Source organism: Sarcophilus harrisii, chromosome 1, assembly GCF_902635505.1.
Source record: "Sarcophilus harrisii chromosome 1, mSarHar1.11, whole genome shotgun sequence".
Lineage (NCBI taxonomy): Eukaryota > Metazoa > Chordata > Mammalia > Dasyuromorphia > Dasyuridae > Sarcophilus > Sarcophilus harrisii.
Genome location: NC_045426.1, coordinates 91,058,892 through 91,076,736, shown reverse-complemented (window position 1 = coordinate 91,076,736; position 17,845 = coordinate 91,058,892). Strand labels below are relative to the sequence as shown.

At 33.1% G+C, this 17,845-nt stretch overlaps 1 protein-coding gene across 2 annotated transcripts in view; it reads left to right on the top strand.

Moving 5' to 3' along the window:
* SMARCC1 (SWI/SNF related, matrix associated, actin dependent regulator of chromatin subfamily c member 1) overlaps positions 1–17,845 on the top strand; it is a 158,527-nt gene that overhangs the window by 100,952 nt on the left and 39,730 nt on the right. The window contains exons 22-24 of one of the 2 annotated variants that reach the window (XM_031960825.1): positions 13,145–13,200; positions 15,107–15,221; positions 16,632–16,783. In XM_031960825.1, coding sequence (XP_031816685.1) covers positions 13,145–13,200; positions 15,107–15,221; positions 16,632–16,783 — 323 coding nt within the window. The remainder of the gene's footprint in view (positions 1–13,144; positions 13,201–15,106; positions 15,222–16,631; positions 16,784–17,845) is intronic. The other variant, XM_031960832.1, reaches the window with a different exon arrangement.

Below are 17,845 nucleotides of genomic sequence, written 5' to 3'. Positions count from 1 at the left end.
CCTGAAACTAGAGAATAAAATAGATAGAAATGGAAAGAATCTACTAATATCTCCTGAAAGAAATCCCAAAATGAAAACTCAAGAGATCTGTTATAGTCAAATTTTTGTACTCCCAGGTCTGGAAGAAAACATCACAAGCAGCCAGAAAGAAATGATTCGATATCATAGAGCCAGAGTTAGAATAACACACAATTTAGCATCTTCTATATTAAAAAAACAAAAAACCCCACAAAAACATATCAGGGGGCTAGGAGGCAAAGGAACTAGAATTATAACCAAGACTCACCTACCCAGCAAAACAGAATATAATTGGGGGGGAGGAGAAGAGATATGGAATATAGATATTTAACAAAAGTTCTTTCAAGCATACCTGATGTAAAAGAATAGAACTAAATAGAAAATTTCATTTTCAAATACAAGACTTAAAATGGAACATCAAAAGTTATATGGGAAAGAGCAATTGTAAGGAATTCAGTAAGGTCAAATTGTTTAAATCCTATATGGAAAGCTCTTAGGGCATTTAGAAGAATTAATTATAACACAGTGAGCACAGGTGTGAGTTAAATATAAGGACATGATTTTCTTTTTAAAAAAATAGGTGAAAAAGAAGAATGAATTGAGAGAAAGGGTAGGTAGAATGAAGTAAATTATCTCATATAAAAGAGGTGCAAAAGTGGCTCATTTCAACAATGAGATGATTCAAACTAGTTCCACTTGTGCAGTGATGAAGAGATCCATCTATATCCAGACAGAGAACTCAGGGAACAAAGTGTGGAACAGAACATAGCATTCTCACTCTCTCTGTTGTTATTTGCTTGCATTTTGTTTTCTTTCTCAGTTTTTCTTTTTCTTCCTTCTTGATGTGATTTTTCTTGTGTAGCAAGATAATTGTATAAATATGTATACATATATTGGATTTAATATATATTTTAATATATTTAGCATGTATTGGACTAAGGGAGGTTGTAGAAGAAGAGTAAAATTTGGAACAAAAGGTTTTGCAAAGGTCAATTTGGAAAAATTACCCATGCATATGTTTTGTAGATAAAAAGCTTTTAAAAAAAAAAAAAAAAAAGGTGCAAAACAATTGTTAAAGTGGAAGGGGAGAATGGGGTAAGGGAAGCTTTTGAATCTTGATTTCATCACAATTGACTCAGAGGGTATTATATACACACTCAGTTGGGTATAGAAATCTATCTTACTATAGGAAGTAAGAGAGAAAAGGGATGAAAAAAGAAAGGGAGCTAATAAAAAGGAAGATGCATTAGGCGAGGCAGTAGGCAGAAACAAAACACTTTGAAGATGGACAAGGTGGAAGGAGAGACAATGAGAAAAGTAGGATGGAGGAAGATGCACAGTAATTATTCTTGTGGAAAAAATTTCACGGCAAGTTTCTCTGATAAAAAACTTTCAAATATATAGAGAATTGAGTCAAATTTATAAAACTATAAACCATTCCCCAATTGATACTTAGTCAAAGTATATGAACAGGGAGTTTTCAGATAAAATAATCAAAGGTGTAAAAATGCTCTAAATCACTATTGATTAGAGAAATCAGATTAAAACAACTCAGAAGTACCACTCCACACCTATCAGATTTGCTAATGTGACAGAAAAGGAAAATGAAAAATGTTGCAAAGGATACAGGATAATTGAGATACTAATACACTGTTGGTAGAGTTGTAAATTGATTTCAACCATTCTACAGAGGAATTTAAAGGGCTTTAAAATTGTGCCTTACTTTTGAATCATCAACAATAGTACATCTGTATCCCAAAGAGATCAAAAAACAAAAAGGAAAAGGATTTGTATATACAAAAATATAGGAGTCCTTTATGTAGTGGCAAAGAATTGGTAAGTAAAGGAGTGCCCATAAACTCAGGAATGAGTCAACAAATTGTGGAATATGATTGTGTTGGGTTACTATTTTTCTGTAAGAAATGAAAAGCAGAACGATTTCAGAAAACCTGGAAAGATTTAGATGAACTGATGCAGGTGAAATGAGCAGAGCCAGGAGAGCATTGTGCATTGATTCTTGCAAAGCCTTGTATTCCAAATTTTTCCCTTCTTTGCCCTACTGTCTCCCCTACATGGCAAGCAATTCAATATGCTATATATGTTTCAAATATATGTTAAATCCAATATATGTAAACATTTATGCAATTATCTTGCTGCACAAGAAAGAACAGATCAAAAAGGAAAGAAAATGGATAAGAAAACAAAAATGTAAACAAATAACAGAAAGAGTGAGAATGTTATGTTTGATCCACATTCAGTTCCCTCGAACTCTTTGGGTGTAGATGGCTCTCTTCATCACAATCATTGAAACTGGCCTCAGTCATCTCATTGTGGGAAAAAGTCAAGCTCATCAGAATTAATTGTCATATAATATTGTTGTTGTTGTGTATAATGATCTCCTGATTCTGCTTAATTCACTTAACATCAGTTCATGTAAATCTCTCCAGGCCTCTCTTAAATCATCCCACTGATCACTTCTTATACAACATTAATATTCCACTACATTTATATAACATAACTTACTCAATCATTCTCCAACTGATGGCCATTCATTCAGTTTGCAATTTCTTGCCGCTATGAAAAGGGGTGCCTCATACAAAAAATAAATATTTTCCCCCTAATCCTAGAGGGCTTTTTATTTTATTTTGTTTTGTTTTTTAACTAATCAAAGTTGATTCTTCTTCCAAAGCAGAGACGCCTCTCTGGAGCAAAAAACAAAAAGGATTTTAAAAGCCCTTTCATGTCCTCATTTGGTCAGAATCTGTTTTGTGGAAAATCAGTTGTGTCCTGACCATTTTGTGTAGAAGTTTCTGTTAGGCAACTCTTTCTTCCAAGTATAAAATGTTTAAAGTGAAGGAAATAGACTAAATCTTTTTTCTGTTGTATCCAATCAGATTATTTTGGTAATTTGACTAAACTGCCTTTAAACAAAACAAATACAGAAACTAGTTTATTTACAGTTTGAATAATAAAATTTAGGTTGTCAAAAGGACTACTATTAAATGGTTTAGAAATCCCTCAGTTCATATTTCACTTATTTGGTATGTGGCATAGATCCTGTCCCTCGTTCTCAAAGACTTCCAATTCAGGAAATTGTTTCTGTGATGGGGGGAGGGAGGGAAGGAGAATAACCCTCCCAGAACTTATTCACACAAGTACAAAGAAGCTTGTCTCAGGAAGTTTGACCACAGCTGATCAACTTTTTGTCTGTGAATTTCTTTTTTAAAATCAAAATATAGTGAAATATTTCATTTGCATTCAAAGTAAATAATGATGGCAGAAAGAGAAGTTGAAATTGCCATGAAGAGCACAGATGATAGACCATCTACAGAAAATAAGTTAGCTCTTTGCCTCTAAATGTGAATTATTTTTTGAAGTCTAATGAATTTACACTCCTAGAGGAAATCAGTCATCTGTATTGGTATTTTTGCTATAAATGGAAACCATCAAGGAAAGAAATTTTACAGCTAAATTATAAGATCACTCCTGGGTTCTCAGATAACAAAAAATATGAGATATTGTCAAATTGGTTTTATTATTTTCCCCAATTTGGTCATCCTATTTTATGTTGTTCTTAATTATCATTAAAGAAGGGGACTAGTATGAAACTAGATATCACTTAGCGTGCTAACATCTTTTGCATAGGAGAATATGTAGTGAAACTTTAGACAGAAATTAAGTTTCTCAAATTAAATCTGCATATTTCATTGCATTCAGTAATAACAGATTAGGCTCAGCTTATTTACACAAGCTATTGATTCTGAAAAATGAAAGGGGATAAAACTGAGTTCATTATCTGATTACTGCCATTTTTTAAAGAGAAATATAGCCAATGCAAAATAGTTGCCACAGCTAGGAATAGAAAAAAAACCCACAAAAAAGCTGAAAAATCAACTTAGCCAATAAACCCTTGATCTTTTTGTCAGATGTAGTGATGTGGCAGCCAAGGAAAGCGCCAGTTTGAACTGTAAGCTCATTGGCAATATATTATGGAGGAGGAAGTTAGGATGGTGAAGCAGCATTGTTTCACAAAAAAGTGAAATTCTTTGGATGGGAAAATGAACTTTCAGAAAGTTTGACATGACATCCAACTAAATCATTTCATCCTGAATACTTTTAATAGATGAAACAAAGACCAACATCAAATATATGTAAAATAATATAGCTCTGCCATCATTTCTCTGTCAAAATTTTTTACCCTGCATTGATGGCCACATTTGGATTCTTAATCTATGTACCACATATATTAAATGCTTAAGTATGGAATTGCATTCAGTAAAATGAAATCAGCTAGAGTGACAAATTTATCTATATATGCATATACATAAATAAGTACATGCGCACAAATTATAGAAAGAAATAATCTGTCCTTTAAGTATATCCTATAAGTGATAAAATTATAATGGAACCTCAGTAATAACATTTTTATGATAGTTCAAAATGATGGTAAATAGATTATTCCCCAGATGCATCACAAATGGCAACTAAGAAAGTCTCAGTAACCACTTGTGCAAAATTTTTTGAAACAAAAACCCAGCAAAATCTAGTTGTTAAGGTCATTTTCTAATACCTGTCAGATTGGCTAAGATGACAGGAAAAAATAATGATGATTGTTGGAGGGGATGTGGGAAAACTGGGACATTGATTCATTGTTGGTGGAGTTGTGAACGAATCCAACCATTTTGGAGAGTAGTTTGGATCTATGGCTCAAAAAGTTATCAAACTGTGCATACCCTTTGATCCAGCAGTGTTACTACTGGGATTATATCCCAAAGAGATTATAAAGAAGGGAAAGGGACCTGTATGTGCACGAATGTTTGTGGCAGCCCTTTTTGTAGTGGCTAGAAACTGGAAACTGAATGGATGTCCATCAGTTGGAGAATGGCTGAATAAATTGTGGTATATGAAAATTATGGAATATTACTGTTCTGTAAGAAATGACCAACAGGATGATTTCAGAAAGGCCTGGAGAGACTTACATGAACTGATGCTGAGTGAAATGAGCAGGACCAGGAGATCATTATATACTTCAACAACAATACTAGATGATGACCAGTTCTGATGGATCAGGCCATCCTCAGCAACGAGATCAACCAAATCATTTCTAATGGAGCAGTAATGAACTGAACTAGCTATACCCAGAAAGAACTCTGGGAGATGACTAAAAACCATTACATTGAATTCCCAATCCCTATATTTATGCACACCTGCATTTTTGATTTCCTTCACAAGCTAATTGTACAATAATTCAGAGTCTGATTCTTTTTGTACGGCAAAATAATGTTTTGGTCATGTGTACTTATTGTGTATCTAAGTTATATTTTAATATATTTAACATCTACTGGTCATCCTGACATTTAGGGGAGGGGGTGGGGGGGTAAGAGGTGAAAAATTGGAACAAGAGGTTTGGCAATTGTTAATGCTGTAAAGTTACCCATGTATATATCCTGTAAATAAAAGGCTATTAAATAAAAAAAAAAATTAAAAAAAAAAAAGAAAATCTAGTTGTTAAGGTCATTTTCTAGATAGATGCAGTTATAGAGGTAATGTCATTCAGTAATTGATTCCTTGATTATTATTATCATGAAAAGAAAAAATGGGAAGCATAACCTTGCCAACAATATTTTCCAGTATTGTAGTGTTACCATTATACAAACTTCAAGTAGAAGAGAGATTTGACACAGATTGAAATTCTCCAGATTTTTCTTTTTTTGATTAACATCATGCCAATTGCTTCACTGTCCAGAATACTACAAGTTAGCTCCATGACCACTCATTCATTTGGCAGACACTTAAAAGAAGACAAAATACAATATAATTCTTGCCATCAAGGAACTTGCTGCCTTCTGGGAAATCTCAAGGGGATGGTTATCTAATCTAGTAGTTCATATGGAAAAATAGCAAGTGAAGAAAGACGGATATTTCTCAGATTATCTCATGGAGATAACACATATTGACTGAGTCCATCAGTACACATACCTTGTACAGACATTATAAAAGAACTATAACTTGTCTTGAAATTAAATAGGAGCAGGAGAGGTGGAGTAAGTTTCATTTCAGATATTATTTTTTTTTAAATGTTTTTATGGATAACCTTTATTTTTCATATCACTATTATATCTCTGAGTATATCTCTCTTCTGTTATTAACAAAGAATAAAAGAAAAAAATAAAGAGCTAAGCAGAACTAACTTAGGGATTGAAAAAATCTTGACATGTGAACTGTTCCATGCCAGTACTCCTTATCTTTTCTAAAAACGAAGAGGATTCTATCTTGTGTTTCTATTGGGATAGTTTCATCACTTTAATTTCACCATATTCAATTTCGATTGTTTTATTTCCATTTGTGTTGTCACAATTTAGATTAGTCATTTCTTAATTGACTTGGTAGCACTTTCACGACATTACTTTTCATTAATCTCAAGTTGCATCCTGCCTCCAAAACATAAATAGCTTTTAAAATTTTATATTCCCTCAGTGTTACAATATGGATGCAACTCTTTGAATGCCACATTTTTAAAAAATGAATCAGCTTCAAGCGATTCAAAGGACAAGTGAAAAAGATATGTGGTCTTTGTAAAGAGAGATCTTGTTAAACAGATTTTTTATTTAAGAAATGGCTGGCCAGAAAATGGCATAGGTCACTCATGTTTGTCTTTAGCATGGATTGGATTACAAGCAGAAGAAATAGTTTGGTACGTTGAATAAGTGCTTGGGGAACTATCCAGCAATTATTTAGATTACAGTGTCTAAAATCAATATATACTAGGCTGATAGCCACCTTTTCTTAAAGAGTCAGGCCATGTCACTCCATTTAATAACCATTTATTTGTTCCTTTTAGTTTTAAAAATACTTGTAGAGAAAAACAGAAATAGTATGTAATCTAGCATGTGGTTGAGAAGACAACCCTGATAATAATATTGCTGTACATGTCACTTTTCAGGAACAGGAGGTCCAGAAATGACGGTGTTAATTACATTCCATATCATCAAATGCAATTCACAGTTTATAAATAGCTGAGGGCTTCTCTCCATGAAAATTTTCAAAACACCATTCAGAGCCGAAGAATTTGGCAGTTAAACTTGTAAAGGGAGTCTCATGGTTTGCTTTTTTTTTTTTTTTTTTTAATTATTAGATTTTGCTTTTTCTAGGTAAGAGTGAGGATTTCCTGCTTTCCTGCTGTTGCACAAAAAAGGTCCTCAGGTATTGAAATATATACCCAGTTTCCTTATGAATTGAGTTCCATTTCAAGGACTTTGGCTAATGAGAAGGATGGAGCTTGCTATAGTGGCTGTTTTATATGATAACATCCATATTTTTAGGAACAGGTTAACTCTTAAGTGACTTTTTATGGTATTGTTGCCTGACAAAAATGGTGCCCTTGGGGGCAGCTAGGGGGCGCAGTGGGTAGAGCACCAGCCATGAAGTCGGTAGGACCTGAGTTCAAACTTGGCCTCAGACGCTTTAACACTTCCTGGCTTTGTGAAGCTGGGCAAGTCACTTAACCCCAATTCCCTCCAGAGTGGGGGTGGGGAGTGGGATGGAGAATAAAAAAGTAGTGCCCAATCAAATAGGCAACCTCCACCTCAAAGCCTATTAAAATATCACCATTTTTGAAATAAGACTTAGGTGGAAATGTTAAGTTAATCATTCAGTAAGATTATTTTCTGTGAAACACCATTATTTTGTACAAATTTTGTTGTTGTAGTTTCATAAACATTCAAACTAAGAAATCTAATCTCTTTAATGCATGAACTATATATTCCTTAAAAGATGATTAGAATCAACAAGATTTTACAGTTAGAAAGGACGTCAAAGATCACTTAGTCTAGCCACCCTAATTTAGAAATGAAGAAACTAAAGACTGGAAAAGTAAAAATAATTCAATGTAGCTAGTGGTGATAGAATTAGATCCCAGAATGAAGACGATAAGCGTAATGAATGGGAGCAGTAAAGTATGAGACATCTTCAGGTGACCACAAAGAAGACCACATGGTCTAGAGCAAAAGGCTCAAGTAGCAACATTATGGGGTTAGGAAGCTGTGGAAATAGTTTGGTAGGATTTCAAGTATATAATAGTGCTTGAATTTTCCCTTCTATGCAAGGGAAAACTATTGAGTCAGGTATGGGGCTTCATAAAAAGTAGCATTTTAGAAAAATTATATTTGACAGTTCTCTTTTGGAGTAATGGAAAATCAATTACATAGATATTGAATTGATGAAGATGAAAGAGTGACACTTCTTTCCCTTCCTCCTCCCTAAAAGATAAGAATGTTGTTTGGTACTTAGGAATTTCAGTTATAGAGGGGGAGAAAACCAGTTTGAGAAATACTCAAACAAATAATGACAGGTCAGTTATAAACAGAACAAGATCAGGTATCTAATTGTTGGAATTATATTATGTGTAAACTCAGAAGGTTAATGGAATTTTACATGTTTTTCTCCATCCCCTTTAAAAAAAAAAAAAAGCTGCACATGTGAATCTCACATTTCACATTAAATATAACATTTTTAGTGGCATTTTTTTATAGCTTCACAATTGAGATTTTATAGAAGAGTAAGGATTTATAATTTAATATACTTACTATATTAAAACATCCAATCATTACAAGTCCAAGTATTCCCTAGCCTCAAATCTTTCCTTTCACTTTTTTCTTGGGGATTCCAAAGTACAGGTATAACTAGATCTACTTTTAGGCTAAGAAGGCTACAGAATAGGTAATTATGGTCTGCTTGTTCAGCATATAAAATAGAAGCTTAATAAATGTTTATTGAATTTAATTGTAACTGTTGTTTGCCACGTTACTTGAAATTTTTATGATTAATGAATCTTTTAAATTGAGTTATTGTCTTCAGATTCCAGTTAAAGTATGTATGTTTCATAATTGCATGAAAAACTTATTAGAGGAGCAAGCAGAAACTGATAAGGTAGCAAAAAATTTAGGCAATTAGGTTTTGGTAAGGGAAGGAGCTCAAGAATCATAGAACATATGGAGAGGGCAGATGCTCCCAGGATACCACACATCCTATTAAGAAACAGTAAGACTCTCCCAACTTTTCCACCGGGCCTCCCTGTCCCCCTCTAAAAATTTTTTTTCACATTGATGGGAAGTACTAAAAAACAAGCTTACTTTATATAACAGGATTTTTGGGGAAACCAAACCAATAAATTAGGATTTTTAGAACATTAGGCTTGCAAGTACTCCATTAACATTTTGCAACATAGTGCTCTATGATGCACAGAGAATGGACCTTAGGCTTAGGAAGCTCTGAATTAAATTTCTCCTTCTGACACATAAATGAACTATGATAGTAGACTAGTAATTTAGCCTTTCAGTGTTCCAGGTAGTTCTCTAAAACTCTAAATTATGGTCATTTTAGATAACTCTTCAATTTTCAACAATGGAGGGAATTTCTTGGCTTGGTCATTTATTACCTCTGTGACACCTTGAACAAGTCAATCTCTTTGGCCTCAAGTGTTTTCCTCTGTAGACTAGAGGGAATTAAAACTAAATTATCTCTAAGGTGTCTCCCATTTCTGAATCTTTGATTTTATAAAGATCGATGTTTATGGATTGTGTTTTGGTCTACTTTAAATACTTGTGGATTTTTAAATTTGCTCTTTAATGCTGTGTAGCTCTTGCCTTACTAAAATGGGTCACATTACATATTTAGAATAACAAATTTGACATTTGGCAAAGCCAGTAAGTTGGCATTTTTATCAATGAGGAAATTTTAACTTCCCCTGAATATTTAAACCAAAAAATGTTTTCCTCCCATAGTGATGAGTAACTTAACTCAAGTTTTTAATTTTCTTTTTTTATTACTTCATACAATAGATTCCGTTATGGATACTCATACACAAAGCCACTTATATACTTTATCAAGAGAAACTTTAAAGACAGAATTTTAGAAGCAGGCATTCCATTTCTAAGTTCCCATTCTAGACAACTGTCTTTATCTGTATCATTGTCATAGTAATAGAGATGCTTAACATCTTAGAATTTTACTTGGTGAAAGAGGTTGGCTTCAGAAATGTATTTTCCTACCCAGGGCTCTGAGTTGGTGCTTTGTTTTGAGATCACTGGAATGTAGAATTTAGTCATCACTCAAAATTGGAGGGGGTTACCCAAAACCTGTTGTTTTTCACTCATGTAACTTACAACTTTGTCGTAGGCAAGATGAAATCAGCTCAAACATATGATAGTAGTAGTAGTAGTAGTAGTAGTAGTAGTAGTAGTAGTAGTAGTAGTAGTAGTAGTAGTAAAAATTTAGATAGTAGTCACCAAAACCATTTGGTATTGGCTAAGAAATAGACTAGTTGATCAGTGGAAAATAGGTTAGGTTCAAAAGACAAAACAGCCAATAACTTTAATAATCTAGTGTTTGACAAACACAAAGACCCTAGCTTTTGGGATAAGAATTCACTGTTTGACAAAAATTGCTGGGAAAATTGGAAATTAGTATGACAGAAATAGGCATTGACACCGTACACCAAGATAAGGTCAAAATGGGTCCATGACCTAGGCATAAAGAATGAGATTATAAATAAATTGGAAGAGTATAGGATAGTTTACCTCTTAGACCTGTGGAAGAGGAAGGAATTTATGACAAAAGAAGAACTAGAGGTCATTATTATCACAAAATAGAAAAATTTGATTATATCAAATTGAAAAGTTTTTGTACAAAGAAAACTAATGCAAAGATTAGAAGGGAAGTAATAAACTAGGAAAACATTTTTACAGTCAAAGGTTCTGATAAAGGCCTCATTTCCAAAATATATAGAGAAATGACTCGAATTTATAAGAAATCAAGCCATTCTCCAATTGATAAATGGTCAAAGGATATGAACAGACAATTCTCAGATAAAGAAATTGAAACTATTTCTAGCCATATGAAAACAATGCTCCAAGTTATTATTAATCAGAGAAATGCAAATTAAGACAGCTCTGAGATACCACTACACACCTGTCAGATTGGTTAGAATGACAGGAAAAGATAAGGCAGAATGTTGGAGGGGGTGTGGGAAAACTGGGACACTGATACATTGTTGGTGGAAGTGTTAATACATCCAGCCATTCTGGAGAGCAATTTCGACCTATGCTCAAAAAATTAGCGAACTGTATACCCTTTGACACAGCAGTCTCACTACTGGGTCTATACCCCCAAGAGATCATAAAAAAGGTAAAAGGACTCACATGTGCAAATGTTTGTGGCAGCCCTGTTTGTAGTGGCCAGAAACTGGAAACTGAGTGGATGCCCATCAATTGGAGAATGGCTGAATAAATTGTGGTATATGAATGTTATGGAATATTATCATTTTGTAAGAAATGACCAGCAGGATGATTTCAGAAAGGCCTGGAGAGACTTACATGAACTGATGCTGAGTGAAATGAGCAGGGCCAGAAGATCATTATATACTTCAAAAACAATACTATATGATGATCAATTCTGATGGACGTGGCCCTCTTCAGCAATGAGATGAACAAAATCAGTTCAAATAGAGCATTGTTTTGGTGACTGATTTATATAAAAGTAAAAAATCACTTTTCTCTCAAAGAATTTATATTTTAATTGTGAAGAATTCAACATTTATACACATAAGTGGAACACAGACTAGAACGTGAATGGAATAAAGGAAAGTTCCAAACAAAGTATCTCAGGAAAATTTGAAGAATACTGCTTAGAGAATGGGCTGAGAAAGGGGAAATACTGGAGTAGAGTGCTTTACTGGTGTCATAGTAAATAGAGCATTAGACCTGGAGTCAGGAAGACTCTTCTTTCTGAGTTTAAATCTGGCCTCAGATCTTAGTTTCTGTAAAACCCTGGACAAGTCACTTAACCCTCTTTGCCTTGGTTTCTTCATTTGTAAAATGAGCTGAAAAAGGAAATGGCAAATCATATTGATAGCTTTGCAAGAAAATACCAAAACGGGATCTCAAAGAATTGAACATGATGAAAATGACTGAACAAAAGAGTGCTTAAAGGGAGAAATAAAACTAGAAAAGTAGGCAAATGCCAAACTATAGAATGCCTTAAAAGACAATCTAAGGAATTTGTTTTTAATCATAGTGGCAGTAGGAAGCCACTGAACATTTATCAACATATGAGATGAGATTTCCTAAAATATGAGTTTAGGATATGAGTTCTAAAGAAAATTATTTTGTCAGGTATAGGGAAAGTAGATCAGACAGGAAGAAATCAGAAGTAGTGACATTTGGAAAGTTTCCTAATAGTTGAGTTGTGAACTTCATGTATATGTGTGTGAGCCTCTGTGAGGTGGTTTTGCTTGCCCTCTGTCTTTACCACCTCAAAAAAATGTTTTGAAGATAGAATCTATGAAATTTTGCAAGTAATTTCCTTTGGAGGATAAAAGAACAGAAATAATTAGAACTATTTCAAAGTTTTAATTTTGAGAGATGGTATGGTGGGTAGTGGTGCTGTCAACATAAATAGGAGGAAAAACATGTTGCGGTTGTATGTAATGGTTTTAAGTGTGATGCTTTTAGAGCTGTTTTATTGTAGTGGATTTGGAATTGAAAACAGTTTTGATCCTGTTTCATACACTTAAAATCTGTTGTGTGATATTGTTCTAGTTAGTTTTTTTGAACTTCTGTTTTCCCATTTTTAAAATGGAAATAATGATCACTCTACCTCAGTGTTTTAGTGAGGGTTAAATGAGATAATATATGTAGACATTAAGGATTACAGTTGTAATAAATTTTAACTGTTATTAATAAATTGAACTTGGTAAAAACACATTTCCTTCAGTTTTTGTTTTTTTTTTAATATATTGGCTCTCCAGAGTTCTAGAGGAAATAGGTGTTTTTCTATGAATTTACTGCTTTAATATGATACAGTAATACGATATTTCAATGTATGAATATATTTATTTTGGTTAGATGATTATGTTGAATTCTAATTTGTAAGACTACTTACTTGATTGATTGGATTGAAAACCACAATTTTGTACTTTCATTGCTTATTTCTTAGTGTAATATGTTAGGTTGTGGTTAAAAGTCAAGATGGGATATAGTATTTTAATCTGCTTTTAGTTCTGACTTCTCTATTTTAGCAATGGCTTTGTTATAATCTGATTGAGTTATTTATATTCTTTCCTTTCTAGATGGTACTGAAGAAGAAAAAATGGAAACTGAGACAGATGGACAACAGGCTGAAAAGGTGAAGTATGTTCAATTGAATTTTCTTAAATAGAAAAGTCATATAAAAGTAAGATTACTTTTGTGGCAGCGCTTTAGACAAATTATTGACTAAATATCTAATGGATTTAAAATTAAATGGTCACAGCCTTTTGTATAAGATAAACAACTTATGTACTTAGAAATATAAAGAAAGTTTAGATTAGTCAGAACATAGGATAAGCGTATCTCTTTTTAAGTTGAGGTATTGATTATAGAATTTTAGGAGCATAATTAACTTGCCCATGGTCTTGTAATTGGTAGCAAGCAATGGCAGGGTTGGAAAACCAAGTTTTGGACTCTTACCTATAGTCCAGTTTATTTTTGACCACATATTGCTTCTCTGCCTTACAATTCAGGTTACATTTTGAACTTATTGGTAAGTGCAGGATTCCTGGGACAATGGGGTTCTCAGTCTACAGAACTGACTCTAAATTGGTCTTTTTGGCTCCTTATGATAATTCACTTTGTTTCCATTTAACATGAAACTGCATGGTTTCTCTAGTAATTGTTACGTCAGAAATTAAACACAAATTGGTGTGATTTATGCCATATCCTCCTTATTTACAATAAAGTGGTACAGTGAGTTATTCCTTTACAGAAAATTCATTAGGCTATGGCAGGTTTTGTACATTCTTTCAGATGGCCCCCAAAATTCCCCTTACTTTGTTTATACTTTTTTTTTTTTTTTTTAATGAGGAGACTGGGATATGCCACAATCACATCACAAAATGCAATGTCTTTGTATATAGGTGCATAATGAGCATTAATTGAATTTTAAAATTGGAATCTAAATAAATTTTGCCCTTTCAAAAACCTTATAAACATTGATTTGTCTCCTATAACTACTTTTTGAAGTTATAATCTTAGAACTATGATTCATTTCTTAAGAGAACAGAGACTATGTTGTCAAGTATTTAATTCTGAATTTATTTGGAATCTTGATGATCACAGTCGGTAGTATTTTGACAGTAAATCTATTTTAAGCACTTATATAGACAGGATTAATTTATGAGCCTTGTTTCCCTTGTTTAAAGTCTAACAGGTCTCTTCCGTTTCCAGGCTTTAAAATGACTTTTAATAGCAAAGGGGAGTTAATTTCTTTTCTTTTCTTTTCTTTCTTTTTTTTTTTTTCTTTTTTCTTTTTTCTTTTTTTTTTTTTTTTTTTAAATAATAACTTTCTCTTGTTGCACAGGGAGAATTGGATTCAGAAGGTAGAAGTAACCCAGGAAGAAAAACAAAAATGCAAACAATTTACATTGATTTCCCAGTTTTCTTTCTTTGGATGTAACTGCTTCTGTCTCTCATTGATCCAAGGGAGTTAATTTCTTATCTTAGAACCATTAAGGAGCTAATTACTCCTTATTAAATAGAACCAGTGAAACATAGTTGAAACTGCTTAATCCATTGGACAGCAATTCAGAAGATAAATTGAAATGGGTAAAGTCAGGGAAACCAGTTACAAAGCCAAGTTAATAATCTTGGTCTGATGAAATGACAAAGGCTTGAATATAGGTGATAAGAGCCAAAAATTCAGGTTGTCGTTTTCTGAATAGAGAGAATGTGTTACCTGAGATTTTTAGAGGCAGAAATGACAAGAAATGAAAATCAATGAGATATGTGTGATATAGAAAGGTGAAGTTGAGAATCAAGCCAAAATTATGACCATGAAATATTGGGATAATATTCGGAAAGAATAGAGAAGTTTGGGAGATGTGTGGGTTTGGTGTTAACAATTATGAGTTCTGCTTTGAACATGTTAATTTTAAAATATCCCTCCAACTTTGACATGTCTAATAAGCAATGATTGTGTTACGTGATTGTCATAAGACTAATATGCGTAGAAAATTTTTTTTCTCCCGCTTTCTAACTAGTTACCTTTTCTTTAGGTTGAAAACAAAAGTGAAAATGAAACTGATGAAAACGAGAAAACACAGGATGGAGAAAATGAGAAAAGTATTGAGAAAGAACAAGATAGTGAAGTTAATGAGGATACCAAATCAGGTAATTTATGGAAACTATTCTTAAGCAATAATCTTTAAGTATCACTGGTTCAAATAACTAAGGGAATGAAATCCTATCTGTAATACATTGGGCCCTTTTCTAAATCTTAACATTAGTTTTTCACATTTTGTTTTGCAAAAGCTCCAATATTAATCACTCTGGTCTTTTGACATGTTTGCCAATTTCTTAGTATGAGATGAAGAAACCTGGGTTGTTTTGATGTACAATTATGTAGATAGTTTTTTGGAGTGTTCTTTAATATGGTTAATAATTTTTAATTTTTATGAAAACTAATGGTTCATATACTCTACACCAGGGGGTCCTCAAATTATGGCCTGTGGGCCAGATGCGGCAGCTGAGGATGATTATCCCCCTCACCCAGGGCTATGGAGTTTCTTTATTTAAAGGCCCACAAAACAAAGTTTTTGTTTTTACTATAGTCCGGCCCTCCAACAGTCTGACAGACATGAACTGGCCCCCTATTTAAAAAGTTTGAAGACCCCTGCGCTACACTATTGTCTTGGGAAATGGCTTTTGGCCATAATATATTTTTCTTAGTTGTCTGTATATCTTGGTTGTCATGCTTTTATCAGGTATTTGATACAAACCTTTATTCACAGTTGATCACTTCCCTTCTTATTCTAAGTATGTTCATTTTATTCAAAAAACATTTCAGTTTTATCAACTAGAATAATTTATTTTATATTTGATACTTTCCTCTATCTCATTTGGTTAAGAATTTATCCATTACCCATATTTGAGAAAAGCATTGGATAGAATTTGATTTTTAAAAATTATAAAGCATCTTTTTGCCCTTTAGAATTTACCAGCGCACTTTTCAATTTGTGTTGTTAAAACTTGGGATTCGTTTATATAAGCAGGAACTGCACCAAGTTTTTTTTCCAGTAGCATTTTATTTTTCCAGATACATGCTAGGATAGTTTTCAGTATTCATTCTTGCAAAATTGTGCTTCAAATTATTCTCCCTGTACTCCTCCCCAAGACAGCAAGCAGTATGATATAGGGTTTTCTAAATTCTTCTAAAAATATTTCCATGTGTGTCATGCTATCCAAGAAAGATCAGCTCAAAAGGGAAAGAAAAAACAACAACCAAAAGGTGTTTTGATCCATATTCGGTCTCCATAGTTCTCTGTATGGATAGAGATGGCAGTTTCTATCCCAAGACACATTGTGGAATGAATTGCACAAAATTTTATGAAAAATGCAAGTGTAAGAAGACAGAATGTACCAGTTTAAAAGCTTGACCCCATTAGAGACTAAATTGATTGCCTTGATGCTGAGGCAGATAGAGGGCTATATTTGTGGTTTGCATTATAGCATTGTAAAGGATAGTATTAGGGTTCATTGTTAAAATCAAACATATTTAGAATGAGTCTGTAATCATTTCAGAAGAGAAGGATGGTGAAGAGAATAAGGAAAATGACGCCTGTAAAGAGAGAGAAAATGATACTGGAAAGAAGAAAGTGGAACATGAAATTTCTGAAGGAAATGTAGCCACAGCTGCAGCAGCTGCTCTTGCCTCTGCTGCCACCAAAGCAAAGGTTTGTAATTTTCTTTCCAGTGGTTTTGTAGGGTCCCTCCAAATTATATTCTCATTTTCTCTTTTGAGTAATTGACAGAAATGTTTAGGGCATGGTACCCTCTGCATAGTTATTGATTTCATTTAATGTTGCTTGTTTATCCCTAAGTCCACATACGTGAATTAAATAGTATAAATAATGGACCTAAAAGATGTTGGTTTTCTTCAGTTTGTTAGTTTAGCTTGATAAGTCTTGATACTTTTTTAAAAGAATATTTCCTTATATATTTGATCTGAATTTGTTATTAATTTGCTAACCATAGAAAATTTTATTTAATCTGTTTTCATTTTTAAAAAAAATACGCTTTGTACTCTCTTGTTAACCTAAAGGAAATGAAAGGCACCTAAAATAGCTCTTTTTATACATAGAATTGCCAGCTTTTCTGTGGGTGGTTTCATCTCTCTAACATGTGGTATTAGCTGTATAGAGTATATTGCAGGTTTGAAAAAGAAAGAATTCTATTTTTTCCTTGTTTTTGTTAAATTAGCCTTTCAAGCCATTCCAAAAATTAATTTCTCTTTTTGATCTGCTTTTTCCTTCCCTATTCTATTCTCCAAAATCATTTATTCCATTACAAATTCTTAGCATTTCAAGAAGCTATTGTAAATTGTTTATAACAATGTATTTTAAGTTTGTGACTAAAATGGCTTCTGTTCTTCTTTTTCTATTTCTTAATATGGCACCTTCATAGCCTTCTCACCCAAACTGGCAGCTGCTGAGTAATTTCTTCCAGTGTTTATTTAAAAGAGAAAAAAAAAAAATGGCCCTGCAGTAAGTACCCCTCCATTTGAAGTGAAAGCAGAAGTAAGGAGATATATAGCATCTTTTCATGAGCTCTGGCACTTGTGAATGATTCAGGAAAGATTTTTAGATGAATAGGGGTAGCATGAAACATAGTCTCCATAAGCAGAGATACTCAATTTTCATCCTCTGAACAAGAATGTTTGAATATTTGATTATATAATAGATGACATTGATATGTAATTTATACAACAGCTTGAAAATGTTTTACAAAGGTTTTCT